General features: G+C 46.0%; 1 protein-coding gene across 1 annotated transcript in view; it reads left to right on the top strand.

Moving 5' to 3' along the window:
- The window catches only part of LOC118781853 (E3 ubiquitin-protein ligase Arkadia-like), a 40,515-nt gene that overhangs the window by 10,614 nt on the left and 7,401 nt on the right, over positions 1-22,500 (top strand). Inside the window, exons 3-7 of the mRNA XM_036534969.1 lie at positions 6,579-6,705; positions 16,251-16,408; positions 18,162-18,368; positions 19,198-19,532; positions 22,247-22,493. Of these exons, the coding sequence (XP_036390862.1) occupies positions 6,579-6,705; positions 16,251-16,408; positions 18,162-18,368; positions 19,198-19,532; positions 22,247-22,493 (1,074 nt within the window). The remainder of the gene's footprint in view (positions 1-6,578; positions 6,706-16,250; positions 16,409-18,161; positions 18,369-19,197; positions 19,533-22,246; positions 22,494-22,500) is intronic.

Here is a 22,500-nt window from a genome sequence, read left to right as displayed (position 1 = left end):
AGCGAGTATAAAAACACAGAGCAGAGTTACTTAAGGTAGCTCCCTCTCCCTGGCCCTGTGCCTTGACTCTGCCCACAGCCTGTCCCCCCCATCCTCCCAACAGAGAAGCCCCTCAGAGACCCAACCCAGCCCACAGCAGACCTGCCTTTCTGTTACTACTGCAATTTTGGAAGAAATGACTGCTTAAGCCGCTGTTTTAACACTAGTCTGTTTAAGTCAGTGACACACTAAAACAGCAGGCCTGTACATCATTTTTGATATAATACGTGATGCTTTACTTGGGTCTATATGCTGAATAAACAGCTCCTAATGTTTGCAAGTCAAGCCTCTCTTGGTTTGTCCTTCTCCTGTGTTGCCTTCTCCTTGCACAGTTGGAGAGCGTTCCTTTGAGGATGCGCTTTGCCTTTGTGAAGCAGTTGAAAGTGCGAACGCTTGCTGCTGTCTCACAGTTGAGCCGGGGGAAAGGAAAGAGGCGCTCGAGCGAGCCCTGCACCCCGAGCCCTGCGCAGCAGAGCTTGAGGGCATGGAGAAGCATGCAGCTTCAGCCTCTGCGTTGCATACATCACCACATCGCTATGGAGAAATATGTCACACACCTGCTGAACGCAGTTTGAGCAGCTGGGGACAGGATGGGAGGTGACGAGTTCGGCTCGTTTGGGAGTGCGCATTGTCTTTGCTTTTGAAAGCCTCATTATCCTAGTGTTCTTGTATTCGGCGTCCACTCCACTCAGATATGCAGTGACTGCAGAGAGATATAATGTGTGTGTGTGTTTGCAAGTGTGTGTGAGTGAGTGAGCAGCTGAGTGAGTGAGTGAGTGAATGTGTGTTAACATGTGAATGGGAGTGTGGGAGAGGGGAAGATGGGCTGGCTCTGTGTCTTTTTCTTGGGAAATGGGTAGGTGGAAAAGACGCAGCCTCATTAGTGGGCTGCTCCAGTATCTCCTGGAGTCTTGCCCTTTATCTACAAAAGATCTGCTCAACCACCAATGGAAGGAATTCGTCTCTCAAGGTTTTACAAAAAGGCTTTTCACAGTGAAAATACACAACAGAAAATTTCAAAGAAAAGTTGAGTGCATGTTTGTGTGTGTGTGGATCAGCTGGGTCATTCTGTTATGAACTCAGTCACTTGTATACCTTATTGCTTAGGATTTTCATAATGAAATGAGCAAATGTTAGAAACTCTAAACATAAATGAACATCAGTAGGCAGAGGTGATCTGTTGGGCCATTCATTCATCCATCCTCTCTCATGACTTTGTGGAAAAATTAAAAGAGGCTAGTTCAAAAACAGCCACTTTTTAAAAATAGTTTTTTTTACAAAGAATGGCACCATTTTTAATTTTGCCAGTTAAACCAAGGTACTCTGCAGTTGATTTAATGCTGAAAAATTACTGGAGTGTTTCCTTTAGTTGCAGATATACTAAATGTCAGGAAGCACAAAGGCACACCTGTTTCAACAGTAAGACAGAAAGCTTCACTTATTTCATATGAATTCAGCTCTAGTTTTGTCCAGTGGTGCACTGCTACTGTTTTTTGAAAGTCGATACCGATACTGACTACTTCACTGATTGTACGAGCCGATACAAAGTACTGATGTGAGTACGTTCGTTAATGTCATCAGGCTTCTTTTATTCAGATCCATAAAACATTTGATGAGACCTTAATGTCCTATTTAATAAAACAGAATGAAATAAAAAAATACTTTTGATAAGGGTAAAATATTGTCCAAATTGTTTTAGCATGTAGCAGTAGCTGGTCTAACAAGTCTAGCTAGGCCTGCATTTTCAAAATACTTAGGCCTACATGTAGTCCTAAATATCTTGTGAAGAGTAAATAAAGGTTATGTAGAATGCAAGACAGATATAATTAAGAAGACCCACAACAACTTTGACACCACTATAACATTTATAGTGAATTTGAATTATTTTCTGAACTAATTTTCGGGATCCAGTACATTGAAATACATCTACACCTAGTATTAAAGATGGATTATCTAGCAAGTGCTCAGGACAAATAGAAAGCTTCCATCATACACTATATGGAAAAAAGTATTTGGCCACACCTGTTTTTCAGGGTTTGGGCTAGGCCCCTTATCTCCAGTGAAGAGCAATCTTAATGCTTCAGCATACCCAGACATTTTGGACAATGCTATGCTTCCAACTTTGTGGCAACAGTTTGGGGAAGGCCCTTTTCTATCCCAACATGACTGTGCCCCAGTGCACAAAGCAAGGACTATAAAGACATGGTTTGATGAGTTTGATGTGGAAGAACTTGACTGGCCCGCACAGAGCCCTGACCTCAACCCCATCAAGCACCTTTGGGATGAACTGGAACGGAGATTGCGAGTCAGGCCTTCTCGTCCAACATCAGTGCCTGACCTCATAAATGCTCTACAGAATGAATGGGCACAAATTCCCACAGAAACACTCCAAAATCTTGTGGAAAGCCTTCCAAGAAGAGTGGAAGCTGTTATAGCTGCAAAAGAGGGACCAACTCCATATTAAAGTATATGTATTTGAATGCAATGTCCCTGTTGGTGTAATGGTCAGGCATCCAAATACTTTTGTCCATATAGTGTAGCTTAGACAGCCATACCATTATGAATTCAAATTATTTTGTGATCTAATACTAGTGAGGCAGTAGGCTAACACATCTTGCATTAGTTAAGCTGCAATAAATATGTAGCACGAGTAGAATATGCTTTACTATATTCATTATTACTTTATATTTAGCAGACATGTTTATCAAAAATGTTTTTCCACGGGTGACTATTTTATCCACGTAAACCGCTGGATATTTACAGAGGCAGTTGTGGGTTAAGTATCATGGCCAAGGGTACAACAGAAGTGCCCTGGCTCGAACCAGCAGCCTTTCGGTTGTTAGCAGTGCTCCTTAACACTGAGCCACACAGGTGTCGTTATGCACATATAAGTGGCAGATTCTCTTTGACGAAGAGCTGCATCTCGGCTCTCACTGCTGCTTCTCTTGTCTACCGCACGTGAAACAGCGCTACAAAGCCGTTCGCTCTGCACACGTGCAGCGGAAGCCAGGGAATCGCAGTATCGCAGTGCGTTGTGCGACCTCGGGATGTTTGGTTCAGCAAGACAGGGTCAGCACTTAAACTGTTGCACTTGTGCACATCGCTTCTTGACTGCTCTTCGAAGTATTTCATAAAAAAAATGTAGAGGCTGTGGTCCTTGTGCATCTCCTACGTGTTCGTAGTGACAGTACGTGTTTTTTTCATCTTGTCTAATCAGTAAAAATAAATCTAATTACTGTTTTAATATCAAAGCAATAGTCTAATGCAGCGTTTCCCAACCCTGCTCCTGAAGGCACACCGTCCTGCATATCTTCTATCTATCCCTGCTCTACCTACCTGACTGAACTCATCAGTGGCACTTTTGATTAGCTGAGCACACCTGATTTAGTCAAGCAGGAAGGATACATAGAAGATATGCAGGACAGTGTGCCTCCAGGAGCAGGGTTGGGAAACACGGGTCTAATGAACAGCATTATGCTTCGCATCAACATTCATGCCAACGAACGTCTTATGCTACTCTGGATGGCGACTATTGAGATGTTTAATCAAACTGCTTGTGTTAAAATCTTAAGACTTTGTATCTCCCCTCGAAATTTTCCCATCACACAGATTGCAATTAGCGGTTTTGGTGTCTTCATTTTCACGTTCAAAAAACTTACAAACAGCAGACATGATTTCAGATTGACGTTTGCTGGCTATGGAATTTAGGCAAATTAACAACTGTTGAAAAATAACCAGTGCTAAGTTAGTACGTCATCCTTAGGCATTTGTACCCGTAGTCGAGAAAATAAAATGACGATGCCGATACCGAATACGAGTAGTTAAGGAGGGGTATTGGACTGATATAAATTCCTAACGAGTAGTTTCGCTGCAACTGTAGTTATATCTCTGTAGCAGCCTGATCTCTGTTAAAACCCTGCTTTAGAGAGGCTGCCCCGTGCTTGAAGGGGGTTTGTTTTATTTTTAGTGTTTAATTTTTTTTTTTTCTTCAACGTGCAGCGCATAATGTCCACTCTAGACTAAGTGCAATAATCCCTTGCTAATCACAGGGATAAATTCTAGAACTCGAAAATGGAAGTGAATGGCATTATTGTATTTAGTTCCCACTTATAGCATATCATTCCCATGGAAATGCTGTCATAAATCCATCAGGGTTTGAATTCTGTTTTCCCAAATATGGGAAAAAAACGACAAAATGGGATTAATTAAAATATTCATAAAATACAAATTAGTATACTATTGTGGCATACACTGTTTGGTGCTTGGGAAGGACTGGACAGGGAGAGAGGAGAGACTTTAATCAGTCTTTGGACAGGTGTTTATTTAAGCTATAAGGCTAGCAAGCAAGCACACACCCTCAAACCATAAAAGAAATAAACTTTCACCTCCCCCCAGTAAACTAACAGCAAAATATAGCTCTGAAAGGGGAACACTGCTGCTCATGCTACTGAATACATTTTTTTATGGATGTCCCTCTATGGTATAGCACGATGTGTGAAATCTAGAAGTTAGGTAGAGAGCCCCATTCTGGACTGTGCTTGCAGAGAGGAAGTGTGTTTTTGGGTGTGGAGCAATGCGACAGTGTGCTAGCTTTGCACATTGGCTCATTCACCCACTCACTCATTCATACACATGTACTCACCCTCACACTGGTTCATTCACCCACTCATTTACACATGTATGCTCGCTTACTCACTCACTCACTCACTCACTCACTCACTCTCACACACACTCACTCACTCACTCTCACACACACACACACACACACACACACACACTTGCTCACTCTGATTCAGTCCCACTCTCTCTTGTATACACAAGCACACATTCAATCCCCACTCATTCCACGGTATTTTTATAGTGGTTTTGAGGTAACAAACAAAATATATGCATGTATTATTAACTATTTTACAGTCTATTTATAACCCAGAATGAATATTAAAATGATTTACCGGTGATGTCATGGTAACAAATTCAATTTACACACCTAATACAAATAACTTCGGTTTTTAATGTAGTGTTTCATCTTTTTAAAGATTGCAAACAGATTATTCCAAAGGCAAATCACCTGCTCTGAGGAAATGCTTGCGTATAACAAGCACAGTGAAACCCAGGGTGCCATTGCTGGAATTCCCCCATTCCCCCTCCCTTCTTGCTCTCTCCTGCAGTTGGCTTGACAACATGTGTCTTCATCGCAGCATAGCTAAACTTGGTTGTGACGCCTTAATGCCAGCTCTCAGCCGGTCTCCAGAGGAAGTGCAAGGGACCAATCAGAGGAAAGTTTAAGAGAGGTTGCGGAAACCCTCTTCCTGCGACTTGTGTAATGTGCTCAGCGCTACCTGACCTATATACTGCTAAGACCCAGTGCACATAGTCTTCATCAAATGTGTCACCACACTGACACCAATTCCGCCATTGAATACGGAGGATTTTGGCAATGTTTGGGACAGTGGTCTAGCTAATCTGGGTGTCTGAGAGATGGAGAGAAAAAATAGAGTAGGGAAGGAAGGGGGGGGGGGGGGGGGGGGGGAGAGGGAGGGAGAGGTTAAATGAAAGCTTACAGTTAGTTAAAATAATGGAAGCTGGCCAATACTTACAGCTTAATTTTGTAGCTGTGTTATTCCTTTCCTGAGTGATTGAACTTCTAAGACATGATGCGTGTGTGTCACTGGCTGTGGTGGTGTAACGTGGTCCATTGTGTTCCATTGCGGAACGTCAGGAACCAGACAGACAGAACTTCAATCAGCAAGTGCAACCAAGGTTTATTTGAACATATGCATATGGAGACAGGTAGAAGCAGTATAGAGTACAGAGGTGTGGACCATGAGTCCACCTCACTGACTCCTCTGGAGCCCATTTATTCCCTGAGATTCCCTCCTCCTTCTGTCTAACGTATCTAACGATGACCCAAGGATGGCTCCAGGCCTTCATAGCCTTGGAGAATTACAGCACAGACTCTTTCGGGGGAATATATTTATCTCCCCAGGGTGCAATTAATTGGCTATCTATTCAGTCACAGCGAAAGAAAAAAGCATGCTGCTTAGGATTTATGTATAGACAATTTACATATGAGCAGCTGCTGAAGAGGTCAGACAAGAAGAGTGGTTCAGATGTGGGTATGTGAATAAATGGAGATATATGTGGGTTGACAGAAAGCAGGAGTGTTTACAGAAAGTTACATAAAAGGGGGCTCCTCATCATCCTCATCAATGCACAAGTGATAACTCAGTGGAGCACAGGACTGTGAAAGTGGGAATATTTTGTAGAGCAATTAATCTAGCATCCTTTAAATTTAACATACCCCATGAATGGCAGACGGGAAATTTCCACGTCAGTTAGGTGAACAGAGGCTTCTTTTGTCTTAGGCCTGTTCATTATTACAGTTCATTGGGTAAATTGATGCTCACAGGCATTGAATTGCTCTCATTCCCCCTGCTATACACTGTCTCACACGTGCTGAGATACACTGAAGTGTGTGGCGTTCTCCTGGAAGGGGAGCCTGACTGATGTACGTGCATGCTGTCACTCCTTACCTTCAGGTGGCCTGGATGAAGATGTGGTCGTTATCGATGCGACGCCAGCACCCCCGATCCAAGCCAGTGAGGAGATCAACGTCACGTCCACCGACAGTGAGGTGGAGATCGTAACCGTGGGAGATGCCTACAGGTCAGTACCTTGCCGTCTGAGTGTCTCCGCCAATTTTGGTCATGTGATTTCAAGTAGGGCTGCAGTTGGGAACATTTGTCTTGCATGGAAATGTTTTGAGTCGATTATGTCATATTTATGCCATATTTAACCCAATTTAAGCACACTTGCTAGTGCTGGAACAGAGGTTGTCACAGTCCTGCTGGACCACGACACATCTGGAGCACTATGTTTTGGACCTCAGAACTTTAGACCTAATGAGTGCAAAGCTTGGGTTGTCTCATTCCTCAACAGTTTGTAAAATGTTCAGTCTCTTGTTAAGATTTGCCTAGATGAGTGGCATGACAGGCATCTCAAAGCAACTCTGCATTCTCATCTTTTGCCTTGAAAAAAGTCTGTTTCAGCTAGAACTTAGACTGGAATCAGCGTGTCGCTGTATCAGCCATCATGGCATACCTGTGCCAGGCAGCTGTGGTGCATTGCAACACATGCTTACTCAGATCACTGTAACCAGAATCTGTGGGCACTGGAGAATATTTGTTTATCTCCAGTAAATGTGTTGAAGGTGTGCTGAAAACGCTCAACCTTATGGAAGAGCTGCTTAGTGACTGGTCTGGACAGAGCTGCTTAGTGACTGGTCTGGACAGAGCTGCTTAGTGACTGGTCTGGAAAGAGCTGCTTAGTGACTGGTCTGGAAAGAGCTGCTTAGTGACTGGTCTGGAAAGAGCTGCTTAGTGACTGGTCTGGAAAGAGCTGTTTCTCTGCATTTGAGTGGAACCTGGGGTGTTGCGTGATGAGTGCACAGCTACTCTCCGCCATCACAGCTGCCATTATAGCCGCATCGCGGGAAAGTCCCACGCTGTTCTGGACAGGATATGTTTCTTTTTTCTTCCAGTCCATTGAAAAATTGTCGCTCCGCCTCCCTTGCCAGGCAAAACGGGTCCCATTGAAGATGCCCCAACACACACACATACACACACACACACACATGCACACACGCACACACTTACAAACACACACATGCACAAACACAGACAGAACTTAAGTGCATGTTTCTCTGCCTGCTTGTTTTTGCATATTAAACACAGGTTATGTCGTCGTACTGTGACATGGCCGCCTGATTTTCTGGGTAGCAGGCAGGAGGGTTTTTTCCCCACACAGGCTCACTTAGGGCAGCGTGGGTCTGTCTGACTGCATCTCTGCGGAGTGCGGTGTTTCTGATGTGAAGGTGACGAATGTCTCAGAGGTCAGTCTGAGGCCCGCTGTGACCATAATGACTTCCTGCTCAGCTAGAGAAGCCGGCCACAGACTCGGCAGAGTGACGTGGGGAGGGTGGGTGGATTTTTTTTTTTTTTTTTTGTAACTGTGTAATTCCAGTGTAGCTCTGCGTCTTCTCTCACTGGTTCTGATTTTCTTTCAGAGCCCCCCGCACCAACCCCCACCCCCACCCCTGGCCTTGATAGTTATTGAGGTGCCTTGGCACATGGTTCTCGAAACCATTCCCATCAGCTTGACTCTATAACTCTGTTCATTGCTTCCAGAAATAGCCTGGCAAGTTCGCTCCTGCTAGCAAAGTCACTTTGCCTGCCCACTTCCATCGCTTCGTCTTTGTGAAGCATGTCATCATTCGTCATTTACAAAACCATTTCTTTCTTTTTTTTTTTTCTTTTTCTAAATCCGCGATGTAGCAGTTTATCAGTGACTTCACAGGTCAGCGGCTGACAGGTGCCTTTCCCAGCCCCCAGTCTTCGGTTCATCTGTAGATTTCAGTGGTGTCTGGTCTGTGTTTTTTTTTTTTTTTTTGAGGTGCCACACCAACATACATATTTACCAGTAGTGAGCAGGCCCATGGTTGTGTCAAACTGTCGGGTAGCAGTGCAGTGTGGTGGTAAGGAGCAGGGCTTTTAACCTGAAGGTTGCTTGTTCTATTCCCCGATGGGGCACTGCCATCATACTTATTGGGCAAGGTACTGAACCTGGAGCTGCCTCAGTAGAATATTTACATTTACATTTATTCATTTGGCAGATGCTTTTATCCAAAAAAAAAAGGGTTAAGTACCTTGCCCAAGGGTACAGCAGCAGTGTCCCAGCGGGGATCGAACCAGCAACCTTTCGGTTACGAGTCCTGCTCCTTAACCACTATGCTGCACTGCCGCCCGTATGATGTATGGGCAACTAAATGTAAATGGGTAACATGTAAAAATTGTAAACTATGTGAGATGCTCTGGATAAGAGTGTCTGCTAGATGACAGTAATGTAATGTGCTCATGCTGGTGCTCTCAGAGACTGTAGTATGCCATGGCTTTGCTCAGTACCGCTGCACTCAGGCCAGCGTGTCTATGGCTATGTAATCCCACTGCTGACCCCACTGGTACAGAGCCTGAGAATAGAGGAAGCTCCCAGAAGCATTGCTACCATTTACTGTAGTGGCAGTGAAGAGGGACAACGGGGCACGTGTATGGGGGCGTGCATTTGTTTCTGACATGTCATTGGTTTGAACAGTTTCTTCAACTGTGTTTTCCAAAGAAAAATCGGAATAATGGATTAAAAGTCTGAACTCTTGTGCCTGTAGTTTAATTTAACAACATGCTTAATTTGGATGTTTAGCACAGATTTTAGTTTTTACTTACTGGTGTTTTGGTTCATATCATGCCGAATCTCCGACTGGCATCGCAGCGGAGGTAAAGAGCTCATGTTTTCACATGCAGGCTTCAGCCCAGGAGGCAGGGTTTAAAGTTCTGCAAGACCTGATCCTGTCAGGGAGAAGCAATCCTCTGGAGAGGAAATATATACATTGTTTGGAAGCAGATGATCAGTGGTTGTGTGACAGGCAGGATTCCATATAATCATTTTTTTCATATAATCAGTAAGTTTTCCCATGGTTTGATCATGGTCAGCTGCAAACATGAGGTCAGATGGCAGTGTTGCATGCAGTAGCTGCCTGTCTCTGACATGACTCACCCCAGTGTTTGTAATGCAGAGGAGATAGGGGAGCTTCCTGGTTGGGTTAGTGGCTGGGGGATTGGAGGTTGGCCATGGTGAGTGTGTGAGTATGTGAGTGTGGGAGTGTGGGAGTGTGGGAGTGAGTGAATGAGTTACAGAGTGATGGAGTGATTGAGTGAGTGAGTTACAGAGTGATGGAGTGAGTGAGTGATTGAGTGAGTGAGTGAGTTACAGAGTGATGGAGTGAGTGAGTGATTGAGTGAGGGGGGGAAACTATAGGCAGGCTGATGAGGCCTCCCATAGGGGGAGATGCAGGATGAGAGAGCTGCTGAAAATGGAAACTGACAGTGTTGTGGTGCATCTGTCCTTTTTCTGTCACTTTCTCTTTCCCTCTCTCTCTGTCTCTCTCACATTCATCATTTCTCTCTTACTTTCTCTTTCCCTCTCTCTCAGATTCTGTCTCTTTTTCTCTTACCCTTCCTCTCTCTCTCTCTCTCTCTCACTCTCTCCCTCTCTCCCTCTCTCCCTCTCTCCCTCTCTCTCTCTCTCTCTCTCTCTCTCTCTTCCTCTCTGTCTCTCTCTGCCTTTGTCTGCTCCCCCATTGCACAGAGAAGGCATACAATTTTGAGATCTTGATATCGTGATATACTTTGGGGGGTTGTTTTCATCAGTTGTTTTGGCTGGATGGCTGTTCTGATTTAATAACTCCATAGTGTTGCAAAAACCTGATCTGCATATTTTCTGATGCAGATCAGCAGATTTGAATGCCATTTCCTGCTTAGTTTGAGCAGCTCATGTTTTGCCGAGGACAATGTGCACATCACTGAGAATAATGAAATTCAATGGAAATTTGATTCAGTTCAATTAAAAGGCCTTATTATCCAAATCTCATTACTCGACTGTATCTGGAGATACCATGGGGAGCTGCAGATCAAATTAGAAGTCGAGATCATTATAGTTACAGTACCGTACAGTACAGTTTTTAAACGTGCAGGTTAAAGTCCATATTATTTCCTTTGCCTGATCTTTGAATTGCCTGGGTTAAAAAACACTTATAATAGAAACAGCTAGAAAACAAGTAAAGTAGGCCGTCCTCTTGAAAAGAGCTGCTAGGTGAAACATTCAGAATTGTCGAAAAATGCAAGATTTTTTTTAAAAAAGGGGAGTTCTGTTGAGACATTAGTAGGGGGCAGTGGGTCGGGTTACATGAAGGCCCTGTCTCTGCTTGGCCAGTCTGTGTTTGTGGGGTGGGCGGAGCTTCAGGTCTCTCAGAGGTGCCCCTGCCTGCTTGGGAATGCAGGCCCAGGCTGTCGCTGACCTTTACCAAGATGCAGCGAGAAGGGGAGGAGGGGCAAGGGTCAGAGGTCACCGGGATGAGCTATGGGGCCTTTTTCCGCTGAAAGATCCTTTGTTTACAAGTGGCAGAGAGAAAGAGAGAGAGAGAGAGAGACAGACTTGGTGAGATAGAGACTGTTTTTTTTTTAACGTGACAGTGAGGATGTGCACTTTTATGTCCCAAGTTGAAAGGTTTATTTTTTTTTGAGAAAAGACACTCTAAAAGCCTTGTGAGTTGAGCGTAAAAAGTCACTCGGTCGTCTTGCGTATGGAGAAAGCTGCAGCATTGCTGCTCTGTTAAACTGCTCATTACTGCACAACAACAACAACAGCAAAAAATCAACAGTCCTGCAGTCCTGAAGTCCTGTCTGGCTGCTTCCATTGGGTGAATTCTCAAGGATTCGTTGAAACATGTTGCCCCCCCCCCCAACTCCACTGAGAAGCTGTCTGCACTCACACATCATTCAGGCTGCAAATGTTTGATGTCTGCAGAGAGAATTCTCAGAAATCATACCAGGCTAATCATCGGGTGCGGGCCGTGATGGGGAGTATCTGCATTCTTTTACCCTCGGAGCCTCAGTCAGGCAGACAGCGCTTCCTCTTATTCCTCTGACTGTTCACTCCTGCCACACAATGCCTCAGCGTGGCAGTGTCATACACTCGACCTTCCCAGTGTTTGGTGAGAACCTTGTGGGCAGCTTAGTGTGTTTCTCCTGCTAACGGGCATGTGTGGAGAGATGCTCGGCCTGGCATCAATGCTGCGGGCACTGGGTGGCTGGGTAGCCACTGATGGTAATCTGAGGAAAGGGGTCACAGCACTGCACTCAGCCAGAGCCAGTCAGTCAGTGGCACCAGTTACCTATAGCCTGTCAGTGGCACCAGTTAGCTAGAGCTAGTCAGTGGCACCAGTTAGCTAGAGCCAGTCAGTGGCACCAGTTAGCTAGAGCTAGTCAGTCGGGGGGGGGGGGGGGGGGGCAGTTAACTAGAGCCAGTCAGTCAGGGAGGCAGTCAGTCAGTTGTACTTTGCTTAAATTAAAATAAAAACTGTCATGATGCTGTATAATCACTTGTTTAATGGAATTGATTGGTTATCTTTTGGATACTTACCAATCATCAAGGACAAAACGACTCTTGAAAGAAAGAGCAGAAAGAATATAGAATTATTCAGAATTATTTGTTTAATTTGGATGGATATTTCAAAAGTGTCCGTCTGTCTGTCTTTGTCTGTCTGTCTGCCTGCCTGCCTGTCTGTCTGTGTGGTGCTGTTGGGTAACATGGGGAAACAATATTCAATCTCATGCATAATGCAGATTCACTTATGCAATCCACTGCAATAATGACGAGGAGGTGCTGTGGGTAATTAATTAAAGCGCACAAACATGGAACCCTCCTCTCTTTCTCTTGCCCTGTGTGGCCCTTGCAGTCATGCGGTTGTAGATACTGTGTTTTGAATGCGGTTGCTACACAGCGCCGTCCCACTGGCCCCCTTTGTGTACCCCCCTGTGTACAGAGAGTCTGTAAACACAGACCCTGCCAAACCCAGCAGCATCCCGCCCCCCCCAATACTCTCTCATCTGCTCAGCTCTGTAAGCATGTAACATACTATACGCCAGGACGACAGACCCTCACACTGCCAAATATATCCTGGGTTGCCCCGGTTTTCAATACAGCTTTCTCCATTCTCCCCCCACCCTCCTCCTCCTCCTCTTCCTCTGAGCTCTGAGCTCCACTGTAAACAGCTCTCCCAGAGTAATCACACTGCCTCTGGGTAATTGGGAGCTCCGCCCCTCTGCGCGGCCGGGGAAATCCAGCTGTAGACCAATTACACAGGTGCGTCTCCACAGTGAGACTCCGCACAGACCCAGCGGAGCACCTGGGCAGGTGGGAAAGTCAGGTGGTGAAGGAGAACCAAATGTGAAACAGATCCTTTCACCCGCCCCCCAGAACTGTTAATTGTTTAATTGTTTAAATGTTTAAGGATCTCTGTCGTTCAAACTGCTAATTTGTCAATAAATGGTAAATGGACTGCATTTATATAGCACTTTTCTACTCATTTGAGTACTCAAAGCTCTTTACAGTTATATGCCTCACATCTACCTATCGGTGGCAGAGGCTGCTATATGGGCTTACCAACTGGCCACTGGGAGCTGTTGGGGGTTCAGTGTCTTGCTCAAGGACACTTCAACACTCTGCCAGGATGAGCCAGATTCAAACCAGGGACCTTCCAATCCCCAGTCGACTGCTCTACCTCCTGAGCCACTGTCACCCCCCCCCGAAGCTTGTTTCATTGTCTAACCAGGTAGTAGTGTCATTACTTGTCTGTTTGTAAATGTCTGTGTGTGCCTGCCAGGCATTGGTTAACAAGCCTCACTTGTTTAATCAAGTTTGTTTAAGACAGTTGTGTGGCTGCATTAGCAGAAGACTGAGTTGGTTTGGCTATTTGTGGATTTTTAAAATAAATTGTTGTTATTGTAAGTTTTCTTCCTTCTGTTTCATTTTCTTGTGAGAAGCATTGGCCAGCTTCTCATTGCAAGTATTGCCCCTGCCTTCTGCTGATGGCCACCCAATCACCACCTTTCCCATAGCTCCATGCAGCTTGGTCTATTGGCCAGAGATTTAAATGGGTCTTACCAGCAGCAAGGATTTTTCATTAGAGAAACATTCACACGCATGCTCACATGTACACGTGTACACATGTACTCACACGCATAGGCAGGCATATGCGCGCGCACACACACACACACACACACTTTTGCACACATACGCGCACACATGCACATGTGCAGAAATGCTAAGGCGCGCTGTGGTCTCGTGGGGTTTTTCCTCGTCTGCCTCCTTCCTCCCGCGGCAGCGAAGCTGGCTGTTAATGATTTTGTAATGGTGTGTTAATGATGCAGTCTGTGGTTAAGGGGTTACAGCTCTGCTCCGAAGGAGGGGGTGAGGAGCCCAAGGGGCCGAGGTCTGTTACTGCATCTCCAGCCTGAGTTATGGTGCTGTGGGAAACACATGGGTGCCTCGCTTCCTGCCGTAGTGCTGCGCTAACCCTAGCACCGTGTAAACAGAACACCTCCAGGCTCTTGCCACAGAGAGACCAGGCACGGGATGCTTACTGTGGGGGTCAAAGCCAGAGAGTGGATGTATCTGTGTCAGTAACCATGACACGAGCAAGAGCCTCATGATGAGCAGGTACACTTGTATTACTGTCAGGTTTGTTTAGTTTGTGGACCTGATTCATTTGAATAGGCAACCTCAAATATTGGCATGTGTACAGTAGTGTGGTATCTGGTGCGTGAGTCTGGTGCCCTGGCAGTGGGGACTAAGCTGGTACATGCACGCTTCTGGCGTGTGTGTGTGTGTGTGTGTGTGTGTGTGTGTGTGTGTGTGTGTGTGCACGCGTGTGTGTATGTGTACGTGTGTGTGTGTGTGTGTGTGAGTGTGTGTGTGTGTGTGTGTGTGTGTGTGTGTGTGTGTGTGTGTGTGTGTGTGCACGCGCGTGTGTGTGTGTGTGTGTGTGTGTGTGTGTGTATGTGTGTGTGTGTGTGTGTGTGTGTGTGTGTGTGTGTGTGTGTGCACGCGCACGCGCGCGTGTGTGTGTGTGTGTGTGTGTGTGGGAGTGTGTGTGTGTGTGCACGCGTGTGTGTACGTGTGTGTGTGTGTGTGTGAGTGTGTGTGTGTGTGTGTGTTTGTGTGTGTGTGTGTGTGTGCACGCGTGTGTGTATGTGTGTGTGTGTGTGTGTGTGTGTATGTGTGGGCCTCTGTGAAGCTCTGTCTTTCTGAAAGCTCTGCGCCCCGCCTCTCCCGTCAGCTGGGTTTTGTTTACATTCCAGCCGACTGTTCCAGCAGTTTGCAAAGGAAAGCAAATTTGTGGGAGTGAAAGAGAATATCGGAGCTGCGTAGAGCTGCCCTGACTGTTTCTCTACAAAGCCAACCTTTTGAGCCTTTAGTAACTGTACATTTAATACTGTTATTAGTTTCAGACCAGACACTCTCCATGTGTCGGTATGACAGTATGTGGGTCAGCTGATCTCCTGCAGATTGTTTTTTTTAAATTCTGATCATGCACGATAAGGGGGGCAAGACTCGTTTTGTTTGTGTTTATGTGACAATAATAGCCCTTATTTTTTCACTCTGAGAGCAGAAAAGCAGTTACAGCAGTTCAATCGCTGGCTCTCCAAACCCTAAATTATCTTTTAATTACCCTGCTCTCCCTCTGTGTCCCTCAGGTACGGCTCATGGGCTATTGGCCATTATGTGAGTGATTTGTGTAACTGCTGTCCTATGTGTTTCTCTTTACCTGTCACCTGGCCCTCCCCCAGCAAGGCTGCTGCTTCTCTGGTGTCTGAAGCTGTGCGCGTGTATATTTTGTAAAGTGATTTAGTGTTCAACTTTTACAAGCACTCCAGAATTAAACAGTTAAAATAAATGATTCTCATTTAGCAGAATCTCTTATCCAGAGAGACTTATATAGGTTACTGCTTCACACAATACCCATTTATACAACAGCAGTGTTTGAGTGAGTAATCGAACCCGCAACCTCCTGGTTATGAGCCATGCTCTTTATCACTATGCTACAATGCCCTGACTAGCCTGAATTGTCCAGGTTGCTTGGAAATTTATTCTGGATTTCTAGTGTCTCAGGAGCCTTCTGGCTGGTCTCTGTCCCAGCCTGTTTCTCTCTGTTATGATACTGTGAATCTGGAGTTGTACTTTCCATTAAACATGGAACTAGTAGTGTACTTGTTCATTAAATGTCTTCCAGACAAGCATATAATCTTTTCTTGAAAACAGGGAGTTTGTTGTTGCCTGATAAGGGAGGTTGCCTGTCGTTTAGCAGCGAGTAACAGCGTGGCCTCTGAGGAATCGTTCTTCGCCATCCCCCACTTCTCACGCAGCAACCCAACACATTCCTGCTGGGTCACGTTTTGGGTTTTTTGTCCTAGAGGTTATGACTGTTCAAAAACTTGCTCAACCTTTTGCAGCAAGAATAGTGTGCTGTCTAAAGGAAAGGCAGTAAAGCAGTGATAGCTCCGGTCTCAGCAGGCAGATGTGTATCAGTAGAACATGTGACACATCTGGCAGCTCTGTGGGGTATAATTAGTGTCAATAATGTTGAAAGGTGCAGAGTCTGCACATTCACTGCAGTGCCATCAGGCAGTCAGGGCAGCAGCAGCTCCACTAAGTGACTGAATGTAATTGCAGTCAAGGCCCTTTGCCGCTTGGTGATTGGCTCTTTGTGTGTTCTCGGTGGTCTTTCCCGCTCAGTGATTGGCTGTTTTGTGTGTTCTCAGGCCTCGGTCTGGAGGAGGACATGGCAGGATGCACTGGACCCCCAGCTGCTCTCAGAGCCGGTCCCAGGACCAACGCGGCCGCCATCGCGTTTCCACGGTGATCCAACCGCTCCGCCAGAACGCCGGCGAGGTGGTGGACCTCACGGTGGACGAGGAGGGTGAGAACGGCCGCTGGCAGGGCGTGCTTTCCGGCACGTGACCGACGCACACCAATCACAGTGTGGGCACGGTCCCACTCAACGCGCTCACACGTGGGAAAAACCAAATCAAAGCCAAATGCAATTAGACCACTGAGCTCAAAAACCAGTCAAGAGGCTTGGTCGCAGTAGAATCAAATACATATAATAATCCTTGGGTGAAGTGACGCAAGTGCAATTTTTCAGAGAACACAATGTTCTTTGCTGCAGGAAATTAAAAGCACACATCTTCTGAAAGCTTCAGGATGTTACAGAGTGATCAGGCACATCCTGCTTCCTAATTAGTTGCATTTGAAGAGGACTTGCGATCTTCTTCGCATGTCCTCACTTCCTGCGCAGGGCTTGTCTGAGCCTATAGTCGTTGAAGATCACAACCCTGACAGGAGAGCAACGCACCCACCAACAGCAATTTGCTGAAAAACAAATCTACATAAACACTGAGATGCGCACACACAGGACGCTGGTGCACCAAGCGTTTCAGAACCAACTCCGGATCACTACAGTGATCGTGGTTCAGTTTGTACAGCAGCTATAAAGGTCCAGAGAAAACTCTCTCTGCAAGCTTGGAGGGGAGAAAAATATTACTGGTAATTCAGAGTTGCAAATTGTCCACACTATAGAAAGAAATTGGATTTATATTCAGCCCCAACAGAACAACTGTGTTGTCACGCAAATGTTTTAATGCAAGCCCCTCTAACCATTGTGATTTAAACATGTTTTACGACTGTCAGATTCTCCCAAGTTAACCTCTGTGTTTGTTTTAAAAATATTAGATGCCACATTAATTACTCATTCACCATAATGAGTGGGTGCTCCATCTTAAAACAAGATTAGCTTCACTCCATAGCACACTGAGTGTTTTTTCCCTCTAATTTAATTATATTGTTCTGAAACAACAATTTATATAAGAACTGGTGCATGCAAGCAGTTTTTTCCCTTTAATTTAATTAACTATTGTTTTTACATGACAGTTCACATAAAGATAGATGCATGTGAGTATTAGTAATTGTAATTTGTTTCCTTTTATTGGGCTGAAGAGTATAGGTAAACACTGCCACTGGACTTTGGATTTGAAAAGCTCTGTGTTATCACCTCTCTTGGCCTGATTGTTTAACTCGTATTCGGTGACCGTCGTGGAAGCTCACTGTGATGTTAGTCTGCGCGAGATATCGAGGCAGGGACATATAAGGACGTAAGGGAATGTAGAGCCCGTTATGGACCACTGTTGAGCCTCTGTGCTGAAACTCACCTCATTTCCTCAACAGTCTCGGCCTGGAAAGTTGTGAGAAAGGCCTAGCTGTTCCCCCTAAATTGATTAATGAGTTACTCCCAAGGTACATGATGAGTCTTGCCAGCTCACACTGGCTAGTTTCATCCCCTGCATTTGCAAGCCAAATAATCTCATTTAGTTTATTTTCTCTCGCCGAGGACACCGTGAACAATCGATTGCATGTAGCTACAGCTGCCCACATATAATGAGTGCTGCCATTTGCATTTCTTTGAGAAGAACCGGCTCATTACTGCGCTTAAAGAGAGGCAGACAGAACGCTTTCTCCGGAATGCCGATGAGGTCACTTCCTCCTTGGCTGACAATGCCCCCCCAGAGTCCCAGAGCAAACTCAGAATAGGATGGGGTAGGGGTGCATGAGGAAGGGTCTCGTCCAAAAAGGCGCACCCACAAATCAGTTTTTTTCCTGTCTTCCGCCTTCCTCAGATCTCTCAGTAGTGCCAACCACCTCTGACAGGACATGCCCCCAGCCTGTCAGCTCCTCCCACTCCTCCTCATCTTCCTCCAATAATGCCTCTACCTCAGAGCCCCTCTGTGACGCCCCCGGCCCCTCCAGCAGCTGCCCCGCCCCTGCACCGGACAGCACCATGGGAAAGCAGGCGCACAGTAGCACAGCTGGGATGGTCACAGGAGGTAAGCGACGCGCCCGCGACGATGAGCCTGATGTGGCAAACATGCGTGAAGACCCACCTCTTCAGACTGCATCTTGGCTCCGTCTCAATCCCCACCCCCGAACACCTGCTACTTGTATCACTTGCTGTTTATTTTACAGGTAACATGGCAATGTGCCTTGGATTCTGTGATCTAGTGACTGTTGTATGGTAGTGTGTGTACATGGCCTTAGTTTCTAGGCTCCCTAGGTTTCAGGTTAGCACGAGTTAACTTGTGGTAGGGCTTGAATAGCGTTATGCTCACACTGGTCTGGGAGTGTTTTTAGCCTGGTCTGACACTGTTGCTCATTCAACTGTGATGGATACACTTCTGTTCTCTTGTGCTGGAAGTCGCTCTTGATACAAGTGTCTGCTAAATTAATGTAATGTAATGCCTCTTCAGTGATGGGCTGCAGGAATCTGCTGCCCAGTATCAGAGTTCAAAGCCATGCTCAGTCGGCAGTGACATGTAACAGGTTTCACAGAAGAGCTGTGGGGAAGTGTTGAGTCCAGAGCTTGAGGCTGACTGATGTGTGGACTTCATTTCCCAAGATCCCCTCTGCTGGAGCATGTTGTGGTGCTCTGCGTGTTGAATATAGCCTGTGATTCCCCCCCAGTGCCCTGGAAAAAGTTGTGAGGAGTGATATAATCAGATACTGCAAGGTTTTTCATGTTCAGTCTTGAGTGACTCCTCTTCACTCTAAATTGTTTTTTTTTTTCCCTTTACATGTAGGACCTCTAATATTCATGTATGTGCATGTTTATCTTGGAGTGTGTAATGACTTTTCTCTGTCTGTTGCACGTCCCATCAGATGATGCTAGAAGAGCCTCGTCTGGGTTCTCTGGAGAGGGCGGGAGCACGGCCATGCCCCGCCTCCCCTCCTGCTGCCCCCAGCACTCCCCCTGTCGCGGTCCTTCCCCGGGGCACCACCCGCTGGGCCACGCCCACTCCAGCTGCATGCAGGCCCCGCCCCCACACCAGGCCCCGCCCCACTCACACCACTTCCATCACCACCATCACCATGGCCCTCCCGCTGCACCTCCCCCCCTCTCCTTCCCAGAGCCCAGCTGTCCCCTGGAGAGGCCCACCGCAGTGCCGGCCCCCTGCGGGGGGGTCAGCAGCACAAGCAGCCAGTATCACGACCAGGTAGGACCCCGCCCGCCTGCTGTGACAGTCTTTATTAACTAGAGAGCCCTCACTACCTCCTCAGTAATGGTTGAGGAAGTTGAGGAAGACTGGCAAAATTTGCAGCTCCACTAGCCTGTAAGTGGGAGTTAAGACATAAAAAAGACATGAGGAGACGTCCATGCAGTGGCAGTGCACCTCAGTGTTTCGTAAAGCAATCGTTTGGAATTGCAGATAATGGCCCATGTTGTGGCTCTGTCACGGTTTTTTTTTGCACATGTGGGTGTAAAGCATCGAGCAGGATCCCGACTGAAAGGAGGTGCAATTTCCCAGCATTCCGTGCAGTTTTGCGTCACGTTCTGAACAGCAGTGCTTATAAGAACTCTCAGAGAAGCAGGGCAAAATGCTACACTGTCTGCACTGTCTGTTCTACGTTCAGCCCAACGGCATCCCCTCTTTATGATAGGGCTAGTGGGAGAGGGCTGGGAAGAGTTACCTCTTACGACACAGAGCCATGTGCTGCTATGGCAGGGTTCCAGACCACAGATACCAGCAGCAGGTGAAGGTGTCTCAGTGATTGGAAGAGAAATTTGAGAAGCGGAGCACGGATTGTGTCCTCCACGCTAACTCTTTGGAGAAAACAACACCGGTGTAGGCTTTCCCCTTCACAAGCATCCTCTTCAGATATTCTGTTTTTCCTCCTCGCTTGTCCACATTTCCTCAGCGAGTAAAACAGCAGACATCACAACCAGACTGAAAATAACAAAAAGCATTCAGAGATGCCTATAGAAGTGACATGTTCTTTCAGCGTTTCTGAAAAATGTTATTTCACAAACAGATTTCAAAGCTGAACAGATACATCTGTATTTCAAGTGTGTATGATGTACATTCATTGCTTAGACACAGATAGCAATAAATAGGCATCAGATTCTACAATGCTGAAGTATTGAGGGCACTCTCATCCAAAAGTATGCAAAGGCATAGTGTTGTTTTAAAAGAAATGATGTAATACTATTACATTCAACATAGTCATAACTAAAGACGAATAAGAATTACTTGACAAATAACTTTAGCCTTAAAATATTACAAGGATTTGCCTCAAGGTTCTCCTGGAGTAGAACTGTGCGACTTCACAATCTACCAGTTGTGGAAGCTGTTTAATTGTGTGTAAAACAGTTATTTTTTCTGTAGGGCTTTTTTAAAATCTAATGATCATTGTTTAATTGGGATGGAAATGAGAGGCTCTGTCTCTGGAGGTCGGTTTGGGGCCTTTTCAATAATTCACAGGTGTCTGGGGCAGGATGCTTTTCATTTAACAAAGTGAGGCCTTCATAGCTTGAAAAGGAAGTTATTTCCACGTTAATTGAATAGCTCAACCACTTTACCCTCTCGGTAAATGGCCACAAGGACAGGGTGCTGTCTGCTACGATACAGAGCCGTGCAGAAACAGGCCATGTTGCCAGAATGTGTTGTGTTCTATGATTTATACATCAAAGTGTTAAAGTGTGAGAAAATGGGACAGCAGCATAGCTTTGAAAACGGGAACAGTCCCGCTGTAAAGTGACAGGAGTGTTTTTGAAGCCCCCTCTCTGTCTCAGCCTGCACTTATCTCACAAAGTAAGCTGAGGCATTGTTTTCATTTCTCGCATGTATATGAAGCCCCTCAAGTTTTTTGTGTTGTGTAGGTTTTTTTTTTTTTTTTTTTCTTCCCTGGCGTCTCAGAGTTAAAATATTCAGTCAGTGCAAGATCAAAGCAAAGCAGGTAGTTCAGTACACTGGCAGTCCGCCCTTTCATTTGAGGCTCTTAGCTCCTCTGCAGCTTTACTCATGTATTTCTGAAGGGGAAAAAAAAAGCTTCCCTCAAAAGTCCCCCAACTCAAAAGGGTTAACTCTCATTGAGATTCTTCAGAACTCTTAACTTTCAGCAAGGACGTTTGGCCTTTAGATCTCATTATGGTTTTGTGCACCATCAAGATATGGGTCCTACCCTTTCATTCCATGGATAATTAGCCTAATATCAAGGGCTGCAGCAACTGAATATTAACGTGTTAATTTTGTTACGGTATTATTTGTTACGGTACGGTATTAAGTCTTTAATTTAATTCCCTGCGGTAATGATAATAACAAAACACAGTTTTCAGTTACAAATTAAATCAATCAAGCATCTAGTTGCATCCCGAGAAGAAAGTGAGCTATTACAAAAAAAAAAACTCTAGGCTATAACTCAGTAAATCAGTGTGAGTCTCAGTGACTGTGTTTGAATTGACCGGACATTTTAAATTTATGGTGAACGGGTTTAACATCAGAATATAATAAATGAACTGTTTAATGGCTATGTGTGCATGGCAAGAATAAATGCTGGTGACCTCTTAACATTAATACCCCGACCTGGGTAAGTTCCTCGTGGTGTCTGAGCAAAGAGTGTGCATGCACAGATGGATGTGGTGCAGGTGCTTTCAGTTTGTTCCCAGTCAGGCTTAGCGCCCAGGGAAAATACAGAGGGGTGCGCTTGCAATCCACGGGGGGGGGGGGGGGGGGGGGGGGGGGGTCACAAAACGTCTTAAAAAAAAAAAAAATACTATGTAGACATTGGGATATAAGGAGACAACTGGGGGTGCACCGAGGTCCGTCTGGGGGTGCAATGCACCCCTAAGCACCCCCATAGCGTCGGCCCTGTTCCTGCTGCTCTTGCGTGAGTTTTCAGCTGGTTCACTGTCAGTTTCTCTCCTCTGTAGACCCTGCCTGTGGACCTCAGCAACGGGGCAGTCCGCAGTGGTGGGGTTAGCAGCGCGGGACTCCATGGAACCTCGGCCTTTGACCCGTGCTGCCCCAGCGCATCGTCACGCCCCGCCGCATACGCCCCTCCTCCCGCCCCCGGGCCCAGCCAGCCCAGCCCCCAGGACGCTTACAGCTCAGCCATGGTGGCCCCGCCCCCGCCGCAGCCACAGATGTCCTCCTGTAGGCATTTCATGCATCCCACCTGTGAGTA

Source organism: Megalops cyprinoides, chromosome 8, assembly GCF_013368585.1.
Source record: "Megalops cyprinoides isolate fMegCyp1 chromosome 8, fMegCyp1.pri, whole genome shotgun sequence".
In the NCBI taxonomy this organism is placed as follows: Eukaryota; Metazoa; Chordata; class Actinopteri; order Elopiformes; family Megalopidae; genus Megalops; species Megalops cyprinoides.
The sequence above is the reverse complement of the archived record's forward strand: the minus strand, read 5'-3'. Positions and strand labels throughout refer to the sequence as shown.